Source organism: Peromyscus maniculatus, chromosome 18 (genome assembly GCF_049852395.1).
Source record: "Peromyscus maniculatus bairdii isolate BWxNUB_F1_BW_parent chromosome 18, HU_Pman_BW_mat_3.1, whole genome shotgun sequence".
NCBI classification, from domain to species: Eukaryota; Metazoa; Chordata; class Mammalia; order Rodentia; family Cricetidae; genus Peromyscus; species Peromyscus maniculatus.
This window is the reverse complement of record NC_134869.1, coordinates 11282738-11309384: the sequence shown is the minus strand read 5'-3', so window position 1 is coordinate 11309384 and position 26647 is coordinate 11282738. Positions and strand designations below refer to the sequence as shown.

The following is a 26647-nucleotide window of genomic DNA, read 5'->3' as shown; positions in this document are numbered from 1 at the left end:
CCTGGCTGTCCCGGAACTTGCTTTGTAGACCAGGCTGGCTTCAAACTCAGAGATCCACCTGCCTCTGCCTCCCAAGTGCTGGCATTAAAGGCATGTGCCACTACACCAGGCTTAACCTAAGATTTATAAATACCACTTTAGCTAACCAAAGTCTTATTATGAACATTTAAGCCAGGGTATTCCTGGATTCTTCTCTGTAACAAAAACTTATTTTCTTTAACAAGGATTTTATTACTTAAAGATAGAGTTGATCTCACAGTCCTTGCGCCACACAACCTTAAACTTAAGAAGAATGTTTTGTTTTGTTGAGACAGGGTCTCATGTACTCCAGGCTGTCCTCAATTTACTATGTAGCCAAGGATGGCCTTGAACTCCTGATGCTCTTGCCTACACCACCTAAATGCTGAGGTTGCAGGGATAAGCATAACACTCACCAGACATCCCACATATCAGATATTTACATTATGATTCATAAAAGTGGCAAAATTACAGTTATGAAGTAGCAGGGAAAATAATATTACAGTTGGGGGTCCCAACAACATGAGGAACTGTATTAAAGGGCCACAGCAATAGGAAGGTTGACAACCACTGATTTATGCTTAAGATAGTTAAAGATCCCATTATGACTAAAGATGTTTGTAATAGATAAAGCTAAAATTCTTCACTTTTCCCCATTGGGGTAAATAAGTAATATTTATAGAATTAATATTTATAGGAATAAGTCATTAATGTAGATACTAAAAGTGTCTAAACAAATATTATTTTCATTGGCTCTGTCTGGACTTGCCATCACAGATTAAAAATAATGATATCCCAGGCATGGTGGTAGACCCTGTTAATATCAGTACTCAGAAGGCAGAGGCAGACAAAGCCCTATGAGGTCCAGCCAGTCTGGTCTACATACTGAGTTCTAGGCCAGCCAAAGGTACACAGTGAGACCCTGTCTCAAAATAAATAAAATAAATAAACAACAATAATGATAACAAAATTTAGTTTTACATTCCTTCCATTTTAAAAGAGCATGACTTAGCCGGGCGGTGGTGGCGCACGCCTTTAATCCCAGCACTCGGGAGGCAGAGCCAGGCGGATCTCTGTGAGTTCGAGGCCAGCCTGGGCTACCAAGTGAGTTCCAGGAAAGGCGCAAAGCTACACAGAGAAATCCTGTCTCGAAAAACCAAAAAAAAAAAAAAAAAAAAAGAGCATGACTAATGCTGGATTTGTTATCAGTCTCTCCATTACTTAATTTTACATTTATTTACATGGTATGTACATGTTCACATGCATGCCTGTATACCATAACACACAGGCGAAGGTATTGTATCAGGTTGATATACTGCAAGGAATATTTCATACAAAAGTAATCCACAGACTTAATTAGGTGAAAATCAAATGATCCAAAAACGTTTCTTCCTTAGTTCTTCACAGCAATTATTAAAAGTTCACACCCTGATTTTCTTCCAAGAAAGACTATCCTAGTAACTTTGAGTGTTCAATCCATGCAATAGTCCAGTCAGGCTTTACTCCTTGTGTGAATTCCCTCTGAAATTCATAGCTTGCACTAAGCAGTTGTTTAGTCTCCACGTTCTGGTCCCCCAGGTTCACCCGAAACACACTGGCTCCACTCAAAGTCTCACTGGGGATGTCAGCACTAGTCAGGTACCAAAAGCACATCAGGATGTTAACAAACTTCTTTCCTTTCTCATCATAGTAAATGGAGATGTCCCCTGTTGACGTATAGACAATTTCATCTATGTTCTAGTAAGTGCATTTTTTATGGTTATCAGATAGTGAAGCGACCTTTTCTTTTAATACTTGTAGCATCTCTTTGGCTACAAGTTCTTTCAGTAGATCAAATTTACACTGTGACAGCAATAGATACATGAGCAAAAGCCTGCTTCGCCCCCTCAGAGAACTCAGCGATACTGAACTCCTTGTCGAAATAGGCCCAAATAAGGATAAGTCCGGACCCAGTTGATGGGGTAGGAGAAGCCCAGAATGATTGCTGGGGCTGCTCCTCGGTGCTGTAGCTGTGGCTGGGACCAGCAGGGAAGGAAGCGAGGGCTGGAAGAAGTTCTGCCCATCTGCCCAGCCGAGCAGGGGCCGCCGGGGGGGGGGGGGGGGGGGGGGGGTGCCCAGGAACGCAGCTCCAGCCGGGGTCGCCCAGGCCCAAGAGCAGCGAGGGGCAGCGAGGGACCCAGGACTGCGCTGGAGCCCAGGCGGTGGCGGCACAAGCAGCAAAATTCAGTCAGCAAGAGTCTCACCTAGGTGGCACCAAAAGTCCGGAGTCAGGTGGCCTGGCCGGGCAGAGGCAGAAGACGGGAGGTCAGTGCCATGTTTGTCTCGACATTACTTTTTTAAAGATGAAAATGCATGTGTTTATTGAAGGGATTTCCAGTGGTCCTTGTAAACCACAGATGAAGGTAAATAACATTCCAGTTGGAAATATTCCTACCTGGCAGGACACCTAAAGCTTCCAACAACCTCCATATCACCAAGGGAACGCTAAAAGCATCAAAAGCACTAGACGCGGAAGGAAGGGCTCTCCTGCCAGGTTAGCATCATGCTCTCAGGTCCAAACAGAAGCTCCACTACAGGCTTCAACCACAGTATCCAATACCTAAACATCTGGAGGGAAATCTGGAGCTGAGAAAAGTACTCGCCACTCCCACCCTTCATTGCTGCCCTGTTTTCAAAGAGGGAAAAAATTAAAAATAATGAGTACTCATGGGGATCCACAAAAAGTTAAACCAAGTTACCACATAACCCACAACCTGATGTCTAGATCTAGTCTCCCAGGAGAACCAAAAACGTACATTTTCACATAAGAACTGGTAAGTGAATGCTCACTGCAGTATTATCTGCAAAAGTGAAATGATCTGAGCATTTATCAAGTGGTTAATGAAGAAAATGCAGTATATCCATCCCAAAGAGCATTACTCAGTCATGTCATTAACTCATTCTGGGGTATTTTTCAGCACTGAAGTTCGGCCCTGGCTCCTGTGAAAATATACATAAATCCTGAAAACACCGAGCTGAGTGAAAGAAGCCAGGCATCAGAGGTCACATACTATAATCCCACTTGTATGAAATGTCAGAAGAAGCAAATGCAACAGACGACACTAGATCAGCGACTAGGAGCCAGGGAAGAGCATCATGAGGAACATGTTCACGTATAGCGGGGCTTCTTTAGGGATGGTCAAACTTTCTGGAATCGGAACGGGTGAAGACGGAAGGACCTTATGAAAACCCCACTGCGCTGTGCACACAGGAGGGAGGGCTGCATGGTGTGTGTCCCCTGATTGTCAAGGGCATTAACAGAAAGTAAAGCAGGGAAACAGAAAAGGAGAAATATACCACAAACAGGACACAATGTTAAGGCGGGTGAGGCTGAGGATCTGTAAATGGACTTTCAGGGCTATTGCTATGATTGCACTCTTCTGAAAGTATAAAGGTATTGCCAAGTAAGTTTCTTAAGCATTAAAAAGGTGGGAAAATTGGGTTGGAGAGATGGTTTAGAGGTTAAGAGCACTAGCTGCTCTTCCAGAGGTCCTGAGTTCAATTCCCATTAACTACATGGTGGCTCACAACCATCTGTAACGAGATCTGGTGCCCTCTTTTGGTGTGTAGGCATATATGCAGGCAGAACACTGTATATACATAATAAACATATATATTTATTACTGTATACATAAATAAATATATATAGTGGTGGTGCACACCTTTAAGCCCAGCACTTGGGAGGCAGAGCCAGGCGGATCTCTGTGAGTTCAAGGCCAGCCTGGTCCACAGAGTGAGTTCCAGGACAGGCACAAAGCTACACAGAGAAACCCTGTCTCGAGAAAAAAAAAAGGGGGGGAAATCATCATGAAACCAAAACTTCCAAATAACTTACTATAACTGTGTTCTATTTAAATCTGGCATTTAATTGATGTCATAAACTTAAAGAATTACTTTTAGAAAACCATTAATGACACAATTAGCAAAAGAAAATGGGTCATTTAAAAGCCAAACACAATCTTCTGCATTACATTAAATGTAAGACAATGTCCCTTTTCTAAATGAAACATGTTTAGAAGATCCTGGCTGGAGTAATATTTTGCATGAAAATCTCAATACATGAGTATTGTGCTAAGCTGTGTATTGACCCACAAAGAGACCCTGAAACTGAATGCTACCAGATATGACAAAGTCAAAGACTTTGACATGAGAAGGCTGTGTGGATGATTTGGGTGAGCCCTAAATGTGATTACTAGCATCCATGTAAGGAGGAGACAGGACAAGACCCAGCTACTGAAGAGAGAGCGCTGTGAAGAGAGGCATTGAAAACAAGGAGCCAGCAGCTGCCAGGCGGAAAGGGAGGGAACAGGTTCTCCCCTGAACGTCTAGAAGCAGCCACCACTGCCACACCTCGGCATCTGTCCCGCGTGATTTGGGTGTCTGACCTCTACAACTGAGACAATAAAACAGCACTGTTTCAAGCCACCACATCTTTGCCCATTTGGAATTGTTACACAACTGAAAAGACATGAAACTTTGGGACTGTCATACCCAGCAAGAGCTCACATGTGCAGTGCTTATCCAGTGCTGTAATAAACTCCAGAAAAGTAGAGATGCACAAAGCCAAAGCTGTGCAAATTACTCTGATTCTGTCGATCTGTGGAGTATTCCACAGTTCTGTGGCCCCAGCGCTCACGGCGTGGAGCTGGCAGCATTCTCCAGCTACCTCTGCATCACTTCATGAATGGCATTTGTTCTCATCTAAATCCCTCAACTGTGGAGTGACAAATTTTATACACCAGCCTTTTCTGTGTGACCAACACAGTAACATGTAGTGGGTAGCCATTCCAGCTTTGACCTAGAAGTACCACCCCCTTTGAGGCTTCGGTAACTGTCACGCCTACAAGGCAGAGCCAAGAGAGGACCCTTGAAGACACGAGATCCGGATGGGTCAGCTCTCTTGGTTCCTGGACCCTGGACGTTGGAGGCAGACCGAACAGAGTTCTCCAGAGAACACCACTGGACTGTACTACACCTTTCCCAGATCCTGTAACCTATCCCTTCACTTGTAAGTTATGCCACAAAATAAACCTCCCTTTTAACTACGTGGAGTGGCCTTAATATTGAAACCAATAGTGACTCACACGGTACACTTTTTCCCAAAAAAAGTCCACTAACAATCATCACACTTTCTTGGAGGATTGACATTCTAAAAATCACTCAAAGATGCCACACTGCTTTAAACAAAGTATTCAAACACAGTGGTAGGCAAGGTAAGTTTGGGCTCTTCATGCCAACACACCAAGTTAGTGAGGCTCTAGAACACACCATGACCAGCAAGGGGAGCCCTGCTACTCTCAAGGGATTGAAATAGCTTGGATCTGACAGCTCCCACAGAGCTTTAGCAGGCACCTTTCCCAAGGTAATGTGGAAGAATGAAAATCCGATTTTGTTTCTGAGATCTTGCCTAAAAAGAGAAAAGCTGGTCATTTTTGAAGTCAATAAATGTGCATTCTCTTTTGATATGAAGACTTCGTTTTCTGTCTTAACCCCCTTTTAAATGAACTTCTGTAGTAACCAGTGTTGACAGGAATATCCAAAAGATAAGGGACATTTTTCTGTCAAGTCCAGCCTTGAAAATCAGCCTATACACGGCCCAATAATAAAACTTGGCATTAAAAGTCCTTACCTAATATTAAGGGGACATTCCCCAAGCCTCAGTTTACTTCTGTAGCTGGAGAATACAGCTCCTGGGTGGCAGAGCAAGCCACGACAGCTGTAGCAATGCTGGTAGGTGAGGCTACAGAAATGGCTGGTAGTTAGGTCCCAGTATTCACCAGAAGCCCATCATATTCAGACCCAAGAAAGAAATGGGCCACCCAACAAGACGTAGGTGACTGAAAATGACTGGTGGACTCAAAAGAGCACAAATTCTGTTGTCCCCAACAGATCAGTAAAGAAACTGTTAAAGGACCTCATGACTCATCTCACCTAGGGAGAAAAACACAGCTGTTCCGCTCTCCTGTGCTGCTAGGTAAATAGAACTATAAAGTCCCACAACCTGAAACAGTGGCAGCCTGTCTGCTCTGCATCTGCCATAATGCAGGAGGCGGAACCATGCCACCAGCCTGGCTTAACCTGCCACAAAGAAGAGATGCATGCCCAGTGAAAACGATTAGATTTGTCAATTTTGTTTTTTGTTTTGTTTCCGTTTGTGTTGTTTTGAAGACAGAGTCTCACTATGCAGTCCCAGATGACCTATAATTCACTAGGTAGATCAGGCTAGCCCTGAACTCACAGAGATCCACCTGTCTCTGATTCCCTAGTGCTGGGATTAAAGGTGTGCACCACCATGTGCAGAATGAACATCAGGTCTTACTCAGATCTTTTGGAGTTTGCTCAAGGTAGATAGACACCTTCTCTACCCAGAACTCAAAATGTTATCATGGCCTTATTCTCTAGAATAAAACTCTTCCTGAGTCTTTCAGCCCCAAGAACACCCTGAAGACAAAGTCACATTAACCTGTGAACTGTTAAATGTTAACATTCTCTTCAAATGAGAGAAAAACACAACTTCTCATGTACAAGGCTAAGTCCCATGTCTAGATCCATCAGTAGCCATAAAGCTAAGTCCCACATCTCTATCCATCAGTGGCCGAAGTCTTGTTTTATGCTTTGGTTTGTATTACTGCTTTGCCGTTCCTGCTGTTAGTTTAACGTATAACCAAATAATCAATCACTACAACCACACTCTAGTCTCCACTGACCTGCTCCACCGTGGGTTCTCTCTGAGGCGGCGCTCTCATACTCTGCCATACTAGCTGTATGTAATTTGGTACATTCTTTTTATAGCCCAAGAGGTCTTACTCTTAAGCCCAGAAATTGTGGCATAAATAACTTACATTAAAGATTTTTTTGCTGGACCTCATAGCCAGAGTTAATAATACATCTTGAGGTCACTTAAGAATGCTATCCTACTGTGTACTCAGCCTGTTTAACTGGCCTTTAAGAGAACAATGTAACAATCAACCTTCCTTCCTTCCTTGGCTTTCCCATGTAATCAACCCAAGCTAACACATAACTGTAATCTTAAATTATGTACTCTCCGTTGGCCCTGACTAAAAGGTAATGCATGTGTGTTATGATAATCACTAGCTGGAAAAAAGCAGTCTTATAAAACGAATATCCACCATAAATGTTGACTATAACATGTGGATATTGTTCGGTGAGCAATGATGTTTGTGATACTGTTATCGGGGTCAGCTGGAGTCAGTGACTTCATCCCTTGTAAAACTCCATCAAAGATTTCTGTACAGTACCCCTCATTCCTTCTCCATTCAACAACTCTCTGTTTGTTGCTCTCTAAGGAGAGCAAAGTCCCTTTTTAGGGACTGTGCACCCAGTTTTATGTCAACTTGACACACAAACTAGTTTATCTCAAAGAAGAGCAAGCATGTAAGGCATTTTCTTAATTAGTGATTGATGGGAGGGCCCAGCCCATCAAGGGTGGTGCCATCCCTGAGCTGGTGGTCCTAGGTTCTATAAGAAGGCAGGCAGAGCAAGTCAGGTATAACAAGCTGGTAAGCAGCGCCCCTCCATGCCTTTACATCAGCTTCTGCCTCCAAGTTCCTGTCCTGTCTAAGTTTCTGTCCTGACTTCCTCCAGTGATAAACAGTAATGCCCTTTCCTCCCCAACTTGCTTTTTAGTCAAAGTGTTTCGTTGCAGCAACAGAAACCCTAACTAAGACAAGGAAAGACAGACAGACACACTCAGAACCAGACATAGCCACATAGGACAGATTCACAAGACAGACTTCAGGCAGGCACAGGCTCAGACTCGTGCAATGGAGAGGGGGCAGAAGACATAGGGAGAGTGAAGCAGAGATTTAAACCTGGCCTTCTCTTAAATGACACCAAGGGGAAGTACATTAGACACTGATGCATCACTGGTATCTTGGAGTTTACTATAAGTGTGTTCAAACCGATTACAAGAAGCTAACTGAGTCAGCCTACAAAAACAATGAAATAAGCCTTGACAGGCTTTCAGTAGCAGGAGACAGACAGAGCCACTGCTGATGTGACAGAGAAGCACGTGGCCAGTGCGATGGCGTGACAAGAAAGATGCCACCCAGCGACTGACCTGAGTCTCATCCTCAGAACTCACAGGACAGAGGAGAGAACCAAAGCCCACGGCTGTCCTCTGACCTCTGCACGCCACAGCACACAGCCCACTTCTCCATACAATCAACAAGCAAACAGAAGGGTAGAATCTGCATACATACCTGAGACCAGGGCCATGTGTCCTCAGTCCCGGTCAACTCTATGTCAAATTGTGCCTCAAGTTTTAATGACTTGTCATCATGGTCTCAGATGCATAATAGTTTGGAGGGGGGGTAGTTTGGTTTTGGTTTTTTGAGACAGGGTTTCTCTGTGTAACAGCCCTGACTGTCTTGGAAGTTTCCTTTGTAGCCCAGGCTGGCCTCACACTCACAGAGATCCACCTGCCTCTGCCTCCAGTGCTGGGATTAAAGGCGTGCACCACCACAGCCTGGTGCATAATCATTTTTTAAAGTCACAGTTTGGTGCTAATTTTAGGATTAGGCAATCAATTCCGTTTCTATGTGTTCATTGTTTATGTGGCTTAGTATCCTGAGTAAAGACATCCTCCCTTCCAGAGTCCAGTGACGTCCTCTCTAATCTCCATGCTGGGACCTTCTCACACCCCCCTTTGACCAGACACATCAACACTTCCCTCGATTTCAAGGTCTCCATCCTTATTTAGAAGTACAGAGGTTACAAAAAAACAGATTTTGGCCTCAGAAATCCTAAAGATTAAGGAGCCAAGGTCTCAGAGGGAGAAACTGAAGCAGGGTAGGGAAGCAGAGAAAATACAGGGGTGTGGGAAGAAAAAGGAACCTCTCATCCTTGAGTCTGGTTAACATTTCTCCAGCTCAGAGTCAAGAATTCCAGCACAACAAACAAATTTTGCTATGAAGACTGACTGTTGGACACAATATTCCTTTTTGCAGGGATGTTTCAAATATGAGTGTGAAAATAGCAATGACCCATGCTTAAGACCAAACTGGATGACCTGTGACTTAACCCCATTCCTTTCCCAGATGTAAACTCTGAGACTCTCACAAACATGCTCATCAAGCTCCTTCAGTTAAAACCTCCTATTTTTCTTCCACACTCGTGACCTGTGCCTCTACCTAATCAGCCTGGAGTCCTACCCCATGGTCCTCAGGAATGTGTCCCACCTCATGGTGTCTACCTAATCAGCCTGGACTCCTATCCTACCCCATGGTCCTCAGGAATGTGTCCCACCTCATGGTCTCTACCTAATCAGCCTGGACTCCTATCCCATGGTCCTCAGGAATGTGGCTCATCATGGTCTCTACCTAATCAGCCTGTAGTCCTATCACATGGTCCTCAGGAATGTGTCCCACCTCATGGTCTCACTTACTAAAAGAAAACAGAGTTCCTTAGAAACCCTTCACACTCTAGCAGCCAAACTCCTCCATGAGGCCACTGTTGAAGACACTTGGCTGCTACTCTCTCTTGAGAAGCCCACACCTACGTCTTAGGTGGACACTGTCCTTTTCCTACAGGCGTCCTCTCCCCTAAAGCCAAAGCTTAAACCTATGTGAAAACCTTTTCTTGATAAGCTCCAACTCTGCTTTGAAAAGAAGTATGAAACAATAACAAAGGAAGAGCCAACAGTCATTGTGTAGAGATGTTCCAGCTGCTGGCCCAGGGACAGATTCTGACAGCTTTTCAAGACTCCTGCATGGGTAAGGACTGCCCTATGAATGGGCACAGCCTGTGCATTTCCCCTGCAAACCACATAAGAGTGCTTCAAAATCACATAAGCAGAACCCACATTACATAGTTCGTCTTCTCGTTCCATCAGATCTCTCTTGCCATGTCTTGTCATTTTTACTTTTCCGAAGTGTTACTAATCCCCAGAACTCTTTACCGAGCCAAGACAACCTACGCTTTTTCACTAATCCTGGGTCCTCATGCAAAGGATGCTTTTGTTACAATCAATCATATTCTTGGGCAGTCGCCATGCCAAAGTCTAATTAGAGGGCCATTTGAATAAATTCTAATCATATTAACTAAATCATTTTCAAAAGTTTGTAAAACAGTATTTATTCAGCATCTATTATATACACAGCACCAAAGGTACTACAAAAAATTAAAATCAAATTAAAAAAAAACCACAGTATTGTCAAGAATTTTGTATTTCAAACAGAAAGGTACAGCCACGGGCAGTACTCTAAATACTGCCTCATCCACTGACTTCTGTAGTGCTCTAAAAAGGATTTTTTAAAAAAGTGTGTGGGGGGAGGCATAGTACTACTGTATTTAGACAAAAAGCTACTATCACTGACCAAACATAAAGTCATGAAAGCCACTTTAATAAAGTGCTAGAACAATGCAGATAAGCATAGGCAGACGTATGCATGTATGTATGTATGTATGTATGTCTTCCATTTCCTCCTGACTCAGCCTCAGAGGGTTTATGTTTATAGAAATGCACCCATTCTCCAGAGGCTAGGTTTTCAGCATGTAATTCTTCATCACAGCCCCTGTGAGCCTTTCCATTCTGGGGTGCTGACTACAATGCCTGTGCTTTCCTTTTTGGTCTTATTTAGAGTCTTTTCTCTTCTTGGTCTAAGCTAAGATTCTGTCCATTTCTTTCATTTGTTGTTTATTCCACAGTTTTCCTGCTTGGTTTAATTACACTGCGTCCTTACTTCACTCCTGCAGACCTTGGTTTTGTTTGTTCCTCAGCGTCCTCCCAATACGAGTGTCTCTAGCCATGGGCGTCCTCCTTAGGATCGCCTGTGCCGCGCCCGTAGCTTTGGAACACTGTTCTCATTCTCATCTGGCTGAAGATGTTTGGTTTCCATTTTGAGTTCTTTGAGCTGCTACTTGTGTGAGGAGTACTGTTGAATTTCTACATATTTATCTTTTCCACTTTTCCCTCTGGCACTGCTCTCTAGTTTCACCCCATAATGGTGACAAAAGACATCACATGATTCCTAAATCCGTTAGGATTTGTACATAGCTTAATATAGGGTCTGTTCTAGAAAATGATCTGCGCACATCACGCGGCTGTTGAGGGAACATCGTGTAGGCTGTCGGGCTCCTGCGGATTAGTGTCCACTCCAAGTCCGGCATTTCTTCACTGCGCTTCCATCCGGATGACCCACCCACTGTCGAAAGTGAGGTGCTGAAACCCCCAGTGTTTGTATTGTCCTCTACTTCTCTTCCAACCTGTTATCACCTCCCAATATTAGGAATGCTGACATGGGTACATACATGTTTACAAATGCTGTGTCCTCTTCATGAACTGAAGGTTTCCTGTGTCCACTTCTTTGAGCCATGCAGTGTGTAGCCTCCATAGCCAAAGCTTACAACTACCAAAAAGATCCTTCTTTCTTCTCTAAACACTGCTTAGCGTTTCCAGTGTAGTTCAGAAAATAACTTCTCAGCAAGATGAATGGGATCTTAGAATTTAACTCTGCCTGCTTCTAATCTTTGTATTCAGAATGAAAATGCCAGCCACATAACTGCTGATCTTCTGAGGCCCCCTAGTGCTCAGGACGCAGACACTTTGGCAATCCAAACACGATGACATTTCAGAACACCTGTAAGCTGTTAATGGCAGAATTAACTGGTAGCCCATTAAAAAGAAAATCCCTTGAGGGCATCAATTACACAGATGACGTGAAAAGGGTCTGTAAGACTGCAAAGCCAACTTTCAGAAGACAAATAAAGGCAAATAAAGAAGACAAATAAAGAACATCCTAAACAATGCTTACTAACACAGTTTTCTTAGATTATGGTAACTGCGTTTTCTCTTACTCCTCATGTGCTGGCTCACACCTATAATCCCAGTACTCGGGAAGCTGAGGCAGCATGAGTTGGAGGGCCAGCCTCGGATACGTAGTGAGACCCTACCAAGACCCAAGCTTAATGTGGCACCACATAACACTCAAAATATTGAAAGATTTAAATGACAACACATTATGATTGTGTCTTTTATTTATTGATTTTACCTGTACAGGTGTTTTATCTACAAGTTTATCTGTACACCCCTTGCATGCCTGGTACACAAGGTGGCCAGATGAGGCCATCAGATCACCTGCAACTGGAATTACAGACAGTTGTGATGTCATGTGACAGCTGCCATGTGGGTGCTGGGAATACAGGCATGCACCATCACACCCAGTTAGTCTGTGGTATTTCTATCCTCTTAATAGTGCTGGGTGGAAACCCTTCATCCTCGTGTGTGTGTGTGTGTGTGTGTGTGTGTGCGTCCCTTTTCTCTTATCTCCTCCTCAAAGCAGGAGAAACTTCTCTAACTTCAAATGTTAGTCAAAGGGCACTGAGAACCTTGCTCAGGCTCTTACTGGCTTCCTGTTGATGACAGTCTTGACACAGGTTCTCATCTACCGCCCCAAACTCTTAATGCTCCCTCCTCAGCGACCCAAGTGCTGGGATTACGAGTGTGTGTCACCATGCCTGGCTAGACAACCTCCCTTCTCCACTACAATGAACAGCCTGGCCTTCAGGTTAGGTCTATAAGTTGCTCAGATGTCTGCCTGTAGGTTGGGCAGGGAGTTTAACAGAGCAAGAGAATAACACATCGCATTCTCCAACACCAGCTATAAGCTAACATTTACTCCCTAAGTCTAGCATCTATATCCAAAATTGCATGATAATTCAGAGAAGGAAAAAGCAGAATCAATTTATTATCCCAACAATAAAACTTAGACAAGATTTAGGGTTATTTCTTTAGTAACATAACTCCCTTTTCTGTGTTTCCTGAGAGGAAAGGGAATGGAACAGTCCCTGAGGGTCAGTCACGGCATGCTGTACAGTGACGAGAGCCACAGCCAATGGGAACACAATGGTGGCTCAGGGCACTGGCCTTTCTTGTTTTACCCATTATTTCAGGCAATGCCTCTTTGTCTTCAAGTGAGAAACGACTTATCTGAACACACAGAGTATGTCTGTATGTCATCCATCAAACCACATCCTGAATTAAGTTTTCCATGCTATTGCCAAAGTCATACAAAGTTTATTGCATTTGATAGGAAAAAGCCTTTCTCTGGTTCAAAATGCATCTGAAGCTCCTCTTCAAACTTTAAATATACTTTAGATGTATTCAAAATTATATCATAAGGCTATATAGAACTCATGAGCAATTTCTGAATAAATATTTGCTTTGGGATTGGCTTGTAAATAATTTTATTATAGTAAAGTTGTGGGTTCTTTTTAAACTGGACATCTGACACATGCATGTGCATACACACAAATTTGGCATGAAAATGAAAGCACAACTAACATTCTGCCTTTAACTCATGCACACAAATAATATTCACTAACACTGGTTCCAGAACACACGATCCAGTTAAAATAGTTCATTGGATTCAACACAGTTCCCATCAGTACTCATCAGGAATGTGTATATAAGATGACTCGAATTTCACCTAGTATTCAGGATTTTTGTTTTGTTTTTAATTGTCTTGAAGCTACTTATTAGTATGGGGTTTTGATGTGGGAAAAATAACTCACTGGTAAATTTAAAAAAAAAACCATGGTAACCCTGTACTATCATGTTCAAAATGCGTAAGAGAACAGTGTAGAGTGATTCCAAAAAGAAGGAAGCACAGACACCATGGAGTACGACAGGCCTGTGTTAAACTTCAACAGCAGAAAGTGTAAACAGGGGAGCACATAGAACTTCTACGGTCCTCCACCGTGTCTGAAATTTTAAAGGATTCCTAGGTGTTGTATCCCACACACCTGTACCCAAACACTTGGGAGGTGGAGTTAGGAGGCAGAAACAGGAGGATCAAGAATTGTCCATATAGAAAGTCTGAGGACAGCCTGGGGCTACATGAATGAGGCCACCTCAAGAAAGCAAGCCGGGCAGGGCAGAAAGGAAGAAAACAGAATGTACAGAGGATAAACATTTTCTTAGCATTCTGAACTCAGTAAGAGAAAAAAACACACAAGAACCACACCACATAATAAATGTACAAGTTACAGTGTTCTAGTCAATCCTACCACAGGTTCTAAAGAGATGAAGGTCACCAGGGATTCATGACATTTTACAACATTGACTTTTAAAGACTGAATAATGCCATGTTTAGTTTCAAGTCAACTTACCAAGACAGGAGTACAAACCCTGACTTATCCAAGCTAATATGGCAAGAGTTATCAGATCACCAAAACTAGCAGCAATGGGTGTGGCCACGTTGTCAGGGTTTATGCCTGTCTTCTTCGAGCCAACGATAACTCCAACCATTATTATTCCTAGGAGAAAGAACACCTGTTACTTCTGATGCTGCCTGAGAAGATCCAGTCCCCAAACACGGAAATACACAGCTTGGAGAAAAAGCACACCAGTTCCAGTTAGAATGCTCAAATAAACTTATTAAGCAAACAAAATACTTTACTGTAACCCCTTTGGCAAAATGCCCTTCAGCAAACTGCAAGAGATCCCAGAAGAATATCATCCGCTCAATGTTGCATTTACTGTAAAATTATGTTAAAACTAAAATTTTGAATTTAATGAGGCATATGCTTTAAATGTAATACATATATATCAGACCACAGATTTCATTTTAACCCTTGAAGAATGAAAACACTAAAAAAGAGAAATCCTATTTATATGCATAGCAATAAAACAAATACACTGATATATGGTAACTAAAAATGCTTCATCTTATTGTCTACAGTGAAGTGCTAGGGAGCAGGAATGAGAGGCCTAACAACATTAATGAAGTGGCTGGGCAGTGGTGGTGCACGCCTTTCCAGTACTCGGGAGGCAGAGCCAGGCAGATCTCTGTGAGTTCAAGGCCAGCCTGGTCTACAGAGAGAGATTCAGGACAGGCACCAAAACTACACAGAGAAACCCTGTCTTGAACAACAAACAAACAAAAATTAGTGCAGCCATAATAGGCTGCAGACTAACAATACTGGGACTAGGCCTCACTATTATAATAACCAGGAGAAACCACAAACTATACCCTGCAGAGAACCAATCAGAATTGAGACAAACAAGTACTAAATGCTCTAGGACATAAAAAATAGCTTACACGATCAGTATATAGGTTGCCAATTTCCTTGCAGCAACACTAATACCAAGACTGTTAGACAAAACTTCTATTGCCTCACTCCTGCCCGATCAGGAGTTCAACCCCCATCTGAATCTGGAATTCCCCTACACCCCCATCCTTTACTCCTTAAAAACCCTGCCACAACTGATCTCAGTGCTCTCCCTATCCAACTGCTGTGTTGGAATGGACAGGAAGCCCAAGCTCTAGCTTGCAATAAAGGCTCTTTGCTTTTGCATATGAACTCATATGAACTCAGACTCAACAAGTGCACACCTTTAAATCCCAGCACTCAGGAGGCAGAGGCAGGCAGATCCCTGAGTTCAAGAACAGCCTGGTCTACAGGGTGAGTTCCAAAACAGCCAGGGCTACACAGAGAAACCCTGTCTCAAAAAAAATTAGATAGATAGATAGGTAGGTAGACAAATAGATAGGTAGATAAATAGATAGGTAGATAGAGCAGCTAGAACTATCCAGACCTGATGGCTCATGCGTTAGATCACAAACAACATTTGGGAGGCAGAGGCAGGGAGATCTTATGAGTTTGAGGCCATCCTGGTCTACATAGAGCACTCCAGAATGGCCAGGGCTACACAGAGAAACCTTATCTCAGAAAACCAAGCTAAAAAAACATAGTAAACACTGAGCTTCAATGACTACATCCCACAACATACAAGGTGCCTCGTATAGTGCTCATATCAATAAATATAAAGAAGACAATTCAATGTAAATTCTAATGTAGTTAATTTTTATTTGGGGGTGGTATTGAGACAAGATTTCTGTATAGCCCTGGCTGTCCTGGAACTGACTCCGTAGACCAGGCTGGCCTCTAACTCACAGAGATCCTCCTGTCTCTGCCTCCCATGTGCTGGAATCAAAGGTGTACACCATCACTGCCCAGCTCAGTTAATTTTTAACTTCTGTTTTTTAACATATAACCATAAATATGCTATGTTAAGCATAAACACAAGGTTATATTTATATTATCACTTAAAGTTTGGGGTGTTTTAATGTGCATACTTGTGTGTCTGTGTGACAGAGTACACACGTGAGTGCAGGTGCCCTCAGAGGCACTTGGTATTGGATTCACCCTTTACCCTGGGCTGTAATCACAAGCAGTTGTGGGCTGCCTCATGTGGGTTCTGGGAACTGAACTCAGGTCCTCTGGGAGTGCAGGAAGTACCCTCAACCAATAATTTAAATGAGGGATTGCTTTTGAAACTGAGAATTCCTAGAAATCTTGTGACAGGCCAGAAAGTCCAGGTGATTTCCAGGAAGGCCTTTCTTAACTCTTAGGGAAAACAGTGAGCCATTGTCCTGTTCTTATTGAAGACTGAGCCAGAGCACATATGGCCAAGGAGACAACCTCAAAACCCTGTTCTCCACTGTGTTTACAAATAATGGAATAAACCAGGTGTTGATGGTGCATGCCTTTTATCCCAGCACTCAGGAGACAAAGGCAGGTGGATCTCTATGAGTTTGAGGCCAACCTGGCCCTCAGAGCTATTTCCTGGACAGCCAGAAACCCTGTCTTGAAAAACCAAATAAATAAATAAATAGTAACATAAAAATACATCTGAACTAAGATTATATAAAGTTCATGTGGCCATTTTCATCATGAACAAATACCATTTTAAAAGTCACCATCCCGGAGGCAGGTGCAGAGATCCACAGCCAAACACTAGGCGGAGTTTGGGAATCCTGTGGAGGAGGAGAAAGGATTGTAGGAGCCAGAGGGGTCAAGGACACCATGGGAAGGCTCACACAATCAACTAACCTGGGCCCATAAGGGCTCGGCTCACAGAGACTGATCTGACAACCAGGGAGCCTGCATGAGACTGGCCTAGGCCCTCTACATACATGTTACAGCTGTGTAGCTTGGTCCTCTTGTGGGAATCCTAACAGCAGGAACAGGGGCTGTCTCCGACTCTTTTACCGGCTTTTGGGACCCTACTCCTCATACTGGGTTGTCTTGCACAGTCATAATACATGGGGAAGTGCTTAGTCTTACTGCAACTTGATATGCCATGTTTTGTTGATGCTCACAGGAGACCTGCCCTTTCCTGGATGGAGATGGGAGAGGAGGAGATTGGGAAATGGGGGAAAGGGATTGGGAGGGGAGTATGGGGGGGGGGGGCTGTGGCCAGGATGTAAAATAAATAGATGAATTAAAAAAAAGTCACCATCCTGGGAAATCAAGCCTTTTATTAAAAATTTAAAAACTGCCAAGCAGACACTCACAAGCTCACCTACCCTGCAGAAGTGATGCAATGAAGGCGGTTGCCACGCTGCTAGAGCACAGAAGGATGGAATGGCTGAGGTAATACTTCCCTTCTGGAATCCAGCCCAATATGATCGCTGCCACGGCCGCTAAAAAACCAACCACTGTGGCCTGGACCTAAAAATAGTTCGTAAAATCCAGATCAGTGATTTTTAAAACATTACCTTTTCATTAGTTAATCATTACAAGATAGAAGTGCTGTGCATGGTAACGGAACTGCCTTCATTTTAAAGAGGTTAGTGGATTTGAGTTTTAATAGCACTTAATGTTAGTATTCGGGCATCTGTACTGTACAGGGCCTCAGGGTCCTGACAGGATATGTCCTCGGCTGCAAACACTAAGAGCATGCCCTGTGTGCACTTGTTAAATTCCTTTATAAAAGGTGGGCCTTGCCCACCTCCCATCTCTTTCTCTTCCCCGGGGACTGGCCTCTGCCCCCTTCTCTTCTTCTCTCCTCAGCTCTTGTCTCCCCAATAAACCCTCCATGTGAGTTCTGTTTTGTGGCGTGACTCTGGGGCTCCTCGGCTCCAACCTGCCGAGGTCACCTACACCATTTTAAAATAAATTACAATACTTAGGACAGTGGCCTCTCAAATTGCCCCAATCTATGGCAACAGGTGTGGAATGTGGGACCACATGGTTTTTGTTGATTTTGCTGTTGAGACACTCTCACTATGCTGCCCTGGAACTCACTATGTAGACCAAGCTGACCTCCAACTCACGGGATCTGCCTGCCTCTGCCCCCACAGAATGAAGGTCCAGATGGTTGTGAGCCACCTGGTGAGTGCTGAGAAGTCCTCTGGAAGAACAGCACATCTCTTAGCTGCTGAGCCATCTCTCCAGGTCTGTCCTAACCGAGCACTCCACATTCATCTTCACAAGCATTGCTGGTGAAGCTTCATGCAGAGAATAACCTTTCTCCTACCCCAGCCCGCAGCCACATCTTCTCCTCTTTCTTTGGTCTGTGGCAACCACTCCAACCAACCACTGCCTCACTGGTTGGGCAGCTGTTGTGTCTTGATGGATCTGTCCAAGGTCCCTGTTTATCACACATCCTTGGGGGAGGAAGCCAAAGAGGCATTGAATTTTGGCAACTAGGACCAGAACATTCCTGGCCATCTCTGGCAACCATCCTAAACAACAGTTGCAAAAGAGGCTGGCAAGGGAGGGTGGAGACTACGGGAAGACAGAATGCCAGAGGCTGAGGTGGGGACTGTCACAGTGACCTGTATAGATCACTCATGACAGTCATGGCTTCAGTGTTCAGTATTTAAACCAATATATTTTGGCTTTCTTGATTTGTTAGGAACTCTATTGATTTATAAAAATTTGGAAGGGTCTAGGTTTTGTGTTTTTCTTGTTACTAGGGACAAACTTCTTGTATGTTAGGCAAGCACTCTCCCACTGATATACTGATATTCCTACCTAGTCCAGTCCGAAAATGTTTTTACCAGCCCGCCTAGATTCCTACATGGTCAAGTGGAAATGTTCTTAGACTTTTCTAACAAAATACTAGGACTGAAAGGACAGAACTGAAGCCCAGAACAGTTATGTAAATTAACAAAGGCTCTACAGCTGGTTTATGTCAGAGGCGAGGTTAGGGCTCAGACTTTCTTAGTTCCATTCCTACAACTTAGAATAACTGCACAGATATGAAAAGGCCTTTATTTCAGGAACTCTTTTGTCCTTGAAATGCAATGCATGAAATTATATTCCCACAACCATGCTCTCAATCTTATGGCCTAGCTGAACTAACATTAAAATGAGTACATAGTCCTGCTGCTCACACATGACAGCTGAAGTCATTTACTTAAGAGTCAGGAGAGAACAGGTGAAGAGGCAGAAAGACCGCAGAGCAGAAGGAGCCACAGAAGATACATAATTCCTGGTTCATTATGTGTGTTACTGAGAACTGAACGGACTTACTAATATCAACAATGGCAACATTACCTAAGGAAAATCAACATGAACAAATGGGTGACCACAATATCCAGGAAAGAACTCAGTTTAATTAAGCAACTAATGTGCGGATCTCTGTGAGTTCGAGGCCAGCCTGGTCTGGTCTACAGAGTGAGTTCCAGAACAGGCTCCAAAGCTACACAGAGAAACCCTGTCTCTAAGACAGACAGACAAACAAACAAACAAAACAACAACTAAAGAAGGCAGTCTTGTATTGTGTTCCTGTAGACCCAGGGGAGATTAATTTGAACCCAGAAGTTTGAGATCAGACCGAGAAACAGTGATATCAACTCAAAACCAAAAATTAATACAAACAAAACACAAAAAGCAGGGCATGATGCCAGGCCTCAGAAATTGAATTAGGAGCGTTTTTGTCTGAGTTTAAAGTCACCCTGAGCAACACTGGAAATCTGTCTCAAAAATAATAAAGATGAGGCTAGAGATAGGGATCAGCTGGAGTGCTCCCTTAGGATACACGGGCTCTGGTTCAATCTCCATCACCACATAAACCAGGACTGGTGATACGAGTCTGTAATCCCAGCACTCAGGAGGCAGGAGAATCAGAAATCCAAGGTCATCCTCACCTACATAAAAAGTTTAAGACCAGCCTGGGATACATGAGATCCTGTCTCCCCCCAAAAATCACAGTCATAAATAAGAGTAGAGAGATAGCACAGTACATGTGGTGGTCTAAATGAGAATGGCCTCCACAGGCTCATATACTTGGGGGGCTTAGTCACCCATTAGAGGAACTGCTTGGGAAGGATTAGGAAGTGTGGCCTTACTGGAGGAGGTGTGTCACTAGGAGAGGATACTGAGATGTCCAAAGCCCTCGTCAATCCCAGTCTCTCTCCACTGCTTACAGATCAGGATGTAAAGCTCTCGGCTAAAGCACCATACCTGCCTGCCTCCAGCCACGGACTGATCATGGACTAAGCCCCCAATTAAAGCTTCCTTTTGTAAGAGTTGCCTTGTTCACAGTGCCTCTTCATAGCACTAGAACAGTGACTAAGACAGTACTGAATGAATTTTTAACCATTTGTATAAATATTAATGCAAAAGCTGACTCTATTACAGCCAAGGTGTACTTGCATGGTTTTCAGTACTTATACTGTTTTACATTTGGAAGAAGCTGATCAGTTTCTAGAAATAGAGTAACTTTCAAAGGCCGTGGGCATCAACTGATGTCATCACCTTTTCAGGGTATTGTTTTAGTGTCTCATGAAACAAATAGTAAATTTCATACCCAAGATCTATGAATAAATGTGTCACTTACCTGCTTTAAAGCCAAGTTGCCAATGATTAGATTCCACTTTTCAATGGGTGAGTCCATCTTCCCAACATTTACCTGTTAAGGAGGATATTAGCATCACTCTATTGTCTTCTCTATTTAAACAAAACCCACATCTTAAAGCACAAACACACCTTTAGTAAATCTGTTGTGTGTGCTGGGCAGTGGTAGCACACACACTTTTGATCCCAGCTCTCAGGTGGCAGATCAGGTGGATCTCTGTGAATTCGAGGCCAGCCTGGTCTACAGAGTGAGTTCTAGGACAGTCAGGGCTACACAGAGAAACCCTCTCTTGAAAAACAAAAAACAAAACAAAACAAATCTGCTGCTTGCAGCCTGTGTTAGAACATTCTGAACTCACCACCAGCCCGCTATCTGGCTTGGCGACAAGTTGTAGTCATCCATCTACTGGCAGATGTTATAACTACATCAATTACCATCCTCACATGCCAAATTTGATATAATGAGGCCCAACAGAATTAATGCTATAATTTTGAGCTGTTAGTACATAAATCCATAGCATAAAACTAATATAATCCAAAGAGTTATTGGCCAAAGAGCAAGATATAAACAAATCATTCATGTGTACATAATTCTGTATTTAAATCATGAGTATAATTATTAGCAGTAAGAATTCATTCAGTTCACAGATTTTTATTATATACTATATATATATATATATATATATATATATATATATATATATATGTTTCTGGTAACTGGAAGAATACTTTCCTAAATAAGGTTAATATTCTACTGCTCTGCAATCCAGATAATTTTCTCAATTACTCGGGATTAAATATATATATTTTAAATATATATTTATTATTTATAAATAATATTTATTAATTATTTATAAATATTTATTAATAAATAATTGATAAATATATATATACATAAATTTATATCCAAATTCCCCAAGTCTTTGTAATGTAGTTGTTTGGAAAGCAGTGGACAATCATTAGCAATACACACATACACATTTATAAATATATTACACTGGGTTAGATTTTAATTATCCATCATCTAGTCATGGAAGATTTTCAAATGTTATTAAAACATCTGGAGCCAGTGAGATGGCTCAGCAGTGAAGCTGCTCACTGTCCAAGCCTGGCAACTGAAACCTGACTCCTGGAAGCCACATGGTAGGGGGGGGAGAGGGATGCCTCCTGCAAGCTGTCCTGACAACACACACACACACACACACACACACACATACACACACACACACACACACACACAAACAAACAAATGTTATAAAGCACACACAAGGGCCTGGGCTCGATGTCCAGCACCACAGAAACACATAAAATCGTATTTACAGGTAGTTTTAATCATGGACAGACTAGCGCTGTGTCACATCAATATGTCATCTCTTCAGCTTAGAAACCATTTTTTATTCTGCAATCTCCCTCTGGACTTTGACCTCAAAGTATCCAGCTAATGCAAATACTGAGGTTTCTCAGTGCTTTAGAATAACTATTCATGCAGCCTTTATAGATTACTTACTAAAGCTGGCAATGATTATTGATTCAATCATGTCCGTGGCTCTAACAATCTGGGCTCTATTCAAGAAAGCAATGTTTAAAGAGTGAATCCACCTCAGATTTAGAGCTGAGGAGGCAGGCAAAGATTAGTGTGCATTTTCGGTGACCCACTAAAAAAGGTGCTGATGGCTGCAGTTAGCAATCTGAGCGACTCCATAAAAAAGCATTAGACATAAAGCCTCTGCAGTCATTAATAGGAGCAGAGACACACATGTATTAGGGCCTACAGAGATCAAGGATGGCAGAGAGACAGAATGAGACCACTCGCTTAGGGAATCAGTAGCAGATTCACTTGGTACCATCACTATCCACCTCTTCCAAGGCAGGACCTACATTCCACAAAATTCCTGTCCATACAACAACCAGGTTATTGCATGACAAGAATTACCTAAAATTGGGGAAATACAAGAGAAAGGGGAAGCCATGATTTTTGGAAGGCAGTCAGAAATAATGGGCATCCAGACATTCCCTTGCCACATTCACACGGCTCTCTCCCCGACCCAGCATGCTTAGGCTGTTTCTCTGGTCACCCCACCAGCAACCATCACATTATCACAGGTCCATAAACTACACACAGCTTATGAGGTCACGGATCCTAGAGATGAACCTACTTCTGGCACTTTCCTGAGCCAGTATAATTCCTAACTGTACTCCAAAGAGTTACCCTTATAGCCACAGAGAAGTGTAGAAGATTCTCATGCAGCAGAGACCATTACAGGAAACTACACAAATTGTCAAAATGCAGAGAACAACTGGCCATAGGGTACCCAGCCCCAATGGATCCATCTACAACACAATTGAACTGACCCCTACAGACTCAGGGACCACCAAAGAGGAGGTGAAAGGTTGTAAGAACCAGAAGAACAAAGTCTGCTGTGAGGTGGTGTCTTCTAGAAAGGACAAGGAAGCTCCATCCATGAAATCTTGACAACATGGCTGCCTAGACAACCTGAACAATTCTATTACCAGCTGCTGTCACAATGTAGATAGGGAAAGTCGTACAGGGCCTCACCCCTAGACGTAGAGGCACAACAAGTACCAACTGCTGAGAGAAGGAAAATCAGTCTTCCAGGGATGAGTCTCCCGATTGGTTATTCAGTACCAAGTGGTCAGCCCTAGAAACATGTACATCCAGGAAATACTGAAAGGCTTCAGCAAGCTGTGTTTCTCTGTGTGTTTATATGTCTACATAACAACAAGGGTTAAAGAAGAGGAGCCCATGGGCCTGGAGAGATGGCTCAGCGGTTGGGAGCACCGGCTGCTCTTCCAGAGGACACAGGTTCAATTCCCAGCACTCACATGGCAGCTCAAGACTGTCCATAACTCCAGCTCCAGGGGTTCTGACACCCTCACACTGACAGACATGCAGGCAAAACACCAATGCATATTTAAATAAAAAAAAAAAAGAGGAGACCATGAATTTGGGAGGAAGTATGGGTGGGGGCAGACATGGGAGGGGATAGAAGGAAGAAAAAGGAAAAAATATTTCAATTAAATATTTTTAAACCTTTAAATTATGAAAAAGAGCAAAGGAAAAGAAATGAAAAGTAGGCGAAAAAGAACAAAAGACGTGAGAGCAGCAACAGAGAGTGGAGATGGTGAGGTTAGGGATGTTCCGAGAAGTCACTAGCATGGAGTGACTTTACCAGCGACCGTCTGAGGATGACAAACTCAGCTTCACATGTGTGAGATCAGCCTCTCTAGGTGACGACTATGATCACAGCTCAGTGCCACTAGCTAGCACTTTTCCATCTACTAACTAGTTGTTTTACCTTTTCAGGTAATGAGAATGTGGAGTGACTACTCGCCAATCTTCTGTCATTCTCTGGCAATTAGCTCTAGGTCCCACCGACTTCACCACATCCACTGGTGCCACCATAATCCAAATCAACACCACCTTTAGCCTACATTATAGCAACAGACTGGACACTTGGCCCATGTGTCAACCCAACAATCAAAACAATCAGTGAAGACTGCCTATTAGGTCACATCACTCCTCTGCTCAAAACTTTTCCACAGGCCCCAACTCACAAAGCAGCCAAGTTCTTACAACAGGCCACCAGACCTTGGTCAGCTGGCCCCTGGCTAGCTCGCCAACCTTGTGTTCTAAGATCTCCCCTCTCTCACCCGGCCCCAACCCCAGGGCTTCCAGTGCCGTTTAACACAAGGCCTCTTAAACCGCAGTGCACTTTGTACCGACCTCTGGAGAACGTGTGTAACTTTTCAGATGCATTTTACGTTGTGCGTGTTGTACTGCATGTAAGTATGTGCAGCACGGGACGCAGGGTTCAAAGGTCAGAGGAGGGCACCCTAGTCCCCGGAAACTGGAGCTCCAGACACCAGTTTGGAAAGTGGTTTACAAACAACCTGGAGTTGTGAGCCACCATGTGGGTACTGGGAACCTGCCTCAGGTCCTCGGCAAGAGCAGCCAGTGCTTGCAATCGCTGAGCCATCTCTCGAGCCCCTAGAGAGTCGATTTTAAAACAGGTTACTAGCTGCTCATTGGCTCAGTAGGTTTGGAATGGTTCCAAAATTTACACTTCTAACAGGCTGCTGGTGCTGACATTAAAATACAATACTTCAACAAATACCCACCTTAGCCAGGATATGGTGGTGGTACACACCTTTAATCCCAGCACTAGGGAGGCAGAGGCAGAAAGATCACTGAGTTCAAGGATTGTCTGGTTTACAGAGAGAATTGCAGGACAGTCAGGCCTACACAGAGAAACTCTGTTTCAAAAATAAAATGGGCTGAGAGATGATGGTTCAGCAGTTAAGAGCACCTTACAGAGGACCAGAGTTCAGTTCCCAGCACCCACATCAGGCAAATGAGACGCACTCTTCTGGCTTCCAAGGGCACCTGCATACACATGGCATGCCTCCACAGACTCTCACACACAGGAACACTATCCACCCAGCATATCGACAACAATTTAGCCTCTGTCCCTTTGCATAGTCTGGAATGTTCCTATCTCAGCCCCAGACCCACACTTTCTTATTTCATTTACATTATGACTGAAATATCTGTAGTGACACAATTCATTCTCTGCTCCATCCCTCTCTTCCTCCCTTGACCCCTCTCTCCAGGGTCCCACTATATAGGAATTCACTATATAGACCAGAATGATCTTGAATTCACAGGATCTAACCGCCTCTGCCTCTGCTAGGATTAAAGGCATGTGCCTCCAAGCCCGACCTAGTGACATAATTCTTAACCTAAGAGCATAGTAACTCTAGCCCTACCTCCGTAGAGACAGGCTCTGGTTAATCCCTCAACTAGGGACCTCAGTGACAGGATTCCTCCTAGTCCTGGGCTTCTACACCATTTTGAAACTCTCCTCTCTAAAATAGGAACAGAAGGGCTGGAGAGATGGCTCAGAGGTTAAGAGCACTGGCTGTTTTTCCAGAGGTCCTGAGTTCAGTTCCTGGCAACCACATGGTGGCTCATAACCATCTATAATAAGATCTGGTGCCCTCTTCTGGCAGGCAGGGGTACATGCAGATAGAACACTATACATAATAAATAAATAAATCTTTTTTTAAAAACCTCATAAAATAGGAACAGAAAACCTGATATATCCAGACTCATGAGGAAACTATTTAGTACAAAATAGAGACACCACAGTAAAACTTTAAAAATGATGAAGACCAAGCTGGGGGAGCTTCCTCACACCTGCAATCCCTGCTTGCAGGAGGCAGGAGACCGCGGGTGTCAGTCCAGCCTGCTGTACATGCTGAGTTGCAAGTTAGCCAAGGCTGTATCGTGAGACCCTGACTGTCCTAGTTAGGGTTTCTACTGCTGTGATGAAACACCATGACCAAAGCAAGCTGGAGAAGAAAGGGTTGATTTGGCTTACACTTCCACAGCACTGTTCTTCATGGAAGGAAGTCAGGACAGGAACTCAAGCAGGGCAGGAGCCTGGAGGCAGGAACTGATGCAGAGGCCGTGGAGGGATGCTGCTTACTGGCTTGTTCCCCATGGCTTGCTCAGCCTGCTTTCACATAGAACCCAAGACCACCAGCCCAGGGGTGGTAACACCCTCAATGGGCTGGTCTCTGGCCCACTGATCAATAATTATTGAAAAATGTCCTATAGCTGGATCTTATGGAGGCATTCTCTCAATTGAGGTTCCCTCCTTTCAGATAACTCTAGCTTATGTCAAGTTGACATAAAACTAGCCCACACTGTCCTGATACCCATCCCCTCAAAAATAAATAGATTCACCTCTGTGAGACTTAACATTAACATGTGGATTAAAGATAGCAAATCTTATTTGAAATATATCCTTCTTTAACTGGATTCCCTATAGCATACCTATTTCAAAACAGAATGGCAGAGCTCATCTAGTGTGAGTCTAAACAAATGCTGGACAGGGCTCAAGAACAACAAGTGCTCCTAGAACAATTTTCTTTGAGGTAACTGAACCAAAAC

The 26647-nt window shown here is 43.4% G+C and overlaps 1 protein-coding gene and 1 pseudogene across 8 annotated transcripts in view; both read right to left on the bottom strand.

The window, feature by feature from the left end:
- Slc41a2 (solute carrier family 41 member 2) overlaps positions 1-26647 on the bottom strand; it is a 120764-nt gene that overhangs the window by 61134 nt on the left and 32983 nt on the right. For all 7 annotated transcript variants that reach the window (XR_013045801.1, XM_076554541.1, XM_076554538.1 and 4 more), the window contains exons 4-6: positions 20654-20725; positions 17391-17535; positions 14188-14334 (exon numbers count right to left, since the gene is read on the bottom strand). Coding sequence is in view for 6 of the 7 variants with exons in the window: in XM_076554541.1 (XP_076410656.1) it covers positions 14188-14334; positions 17391-17535; positions 20654-20725 (364 nt within the window). In the remaining variant the exon portion in view is untranslated. The remainder of the gene's footprint in view (positions 1-14187; positions 14335-17390; positions 17536-20653; positions 20726-26647) is intronic.
- Positions 290-14181, bottom strand: LOC143269409 (m-AAA protease-interacting protein 1, mitochondrial pseudogene; annotated as a pseudogene). Its single transcript, XR_013045802.1, has 2 exons — positions 9325-14181; positions 290-9257 (listed from the first exon to the last, which is right to left on the bottom strand). The product of XR_013045802.1 is annotated as a m-AAA protease-interacting protein 1, mitochondrial pseudogene (transcript).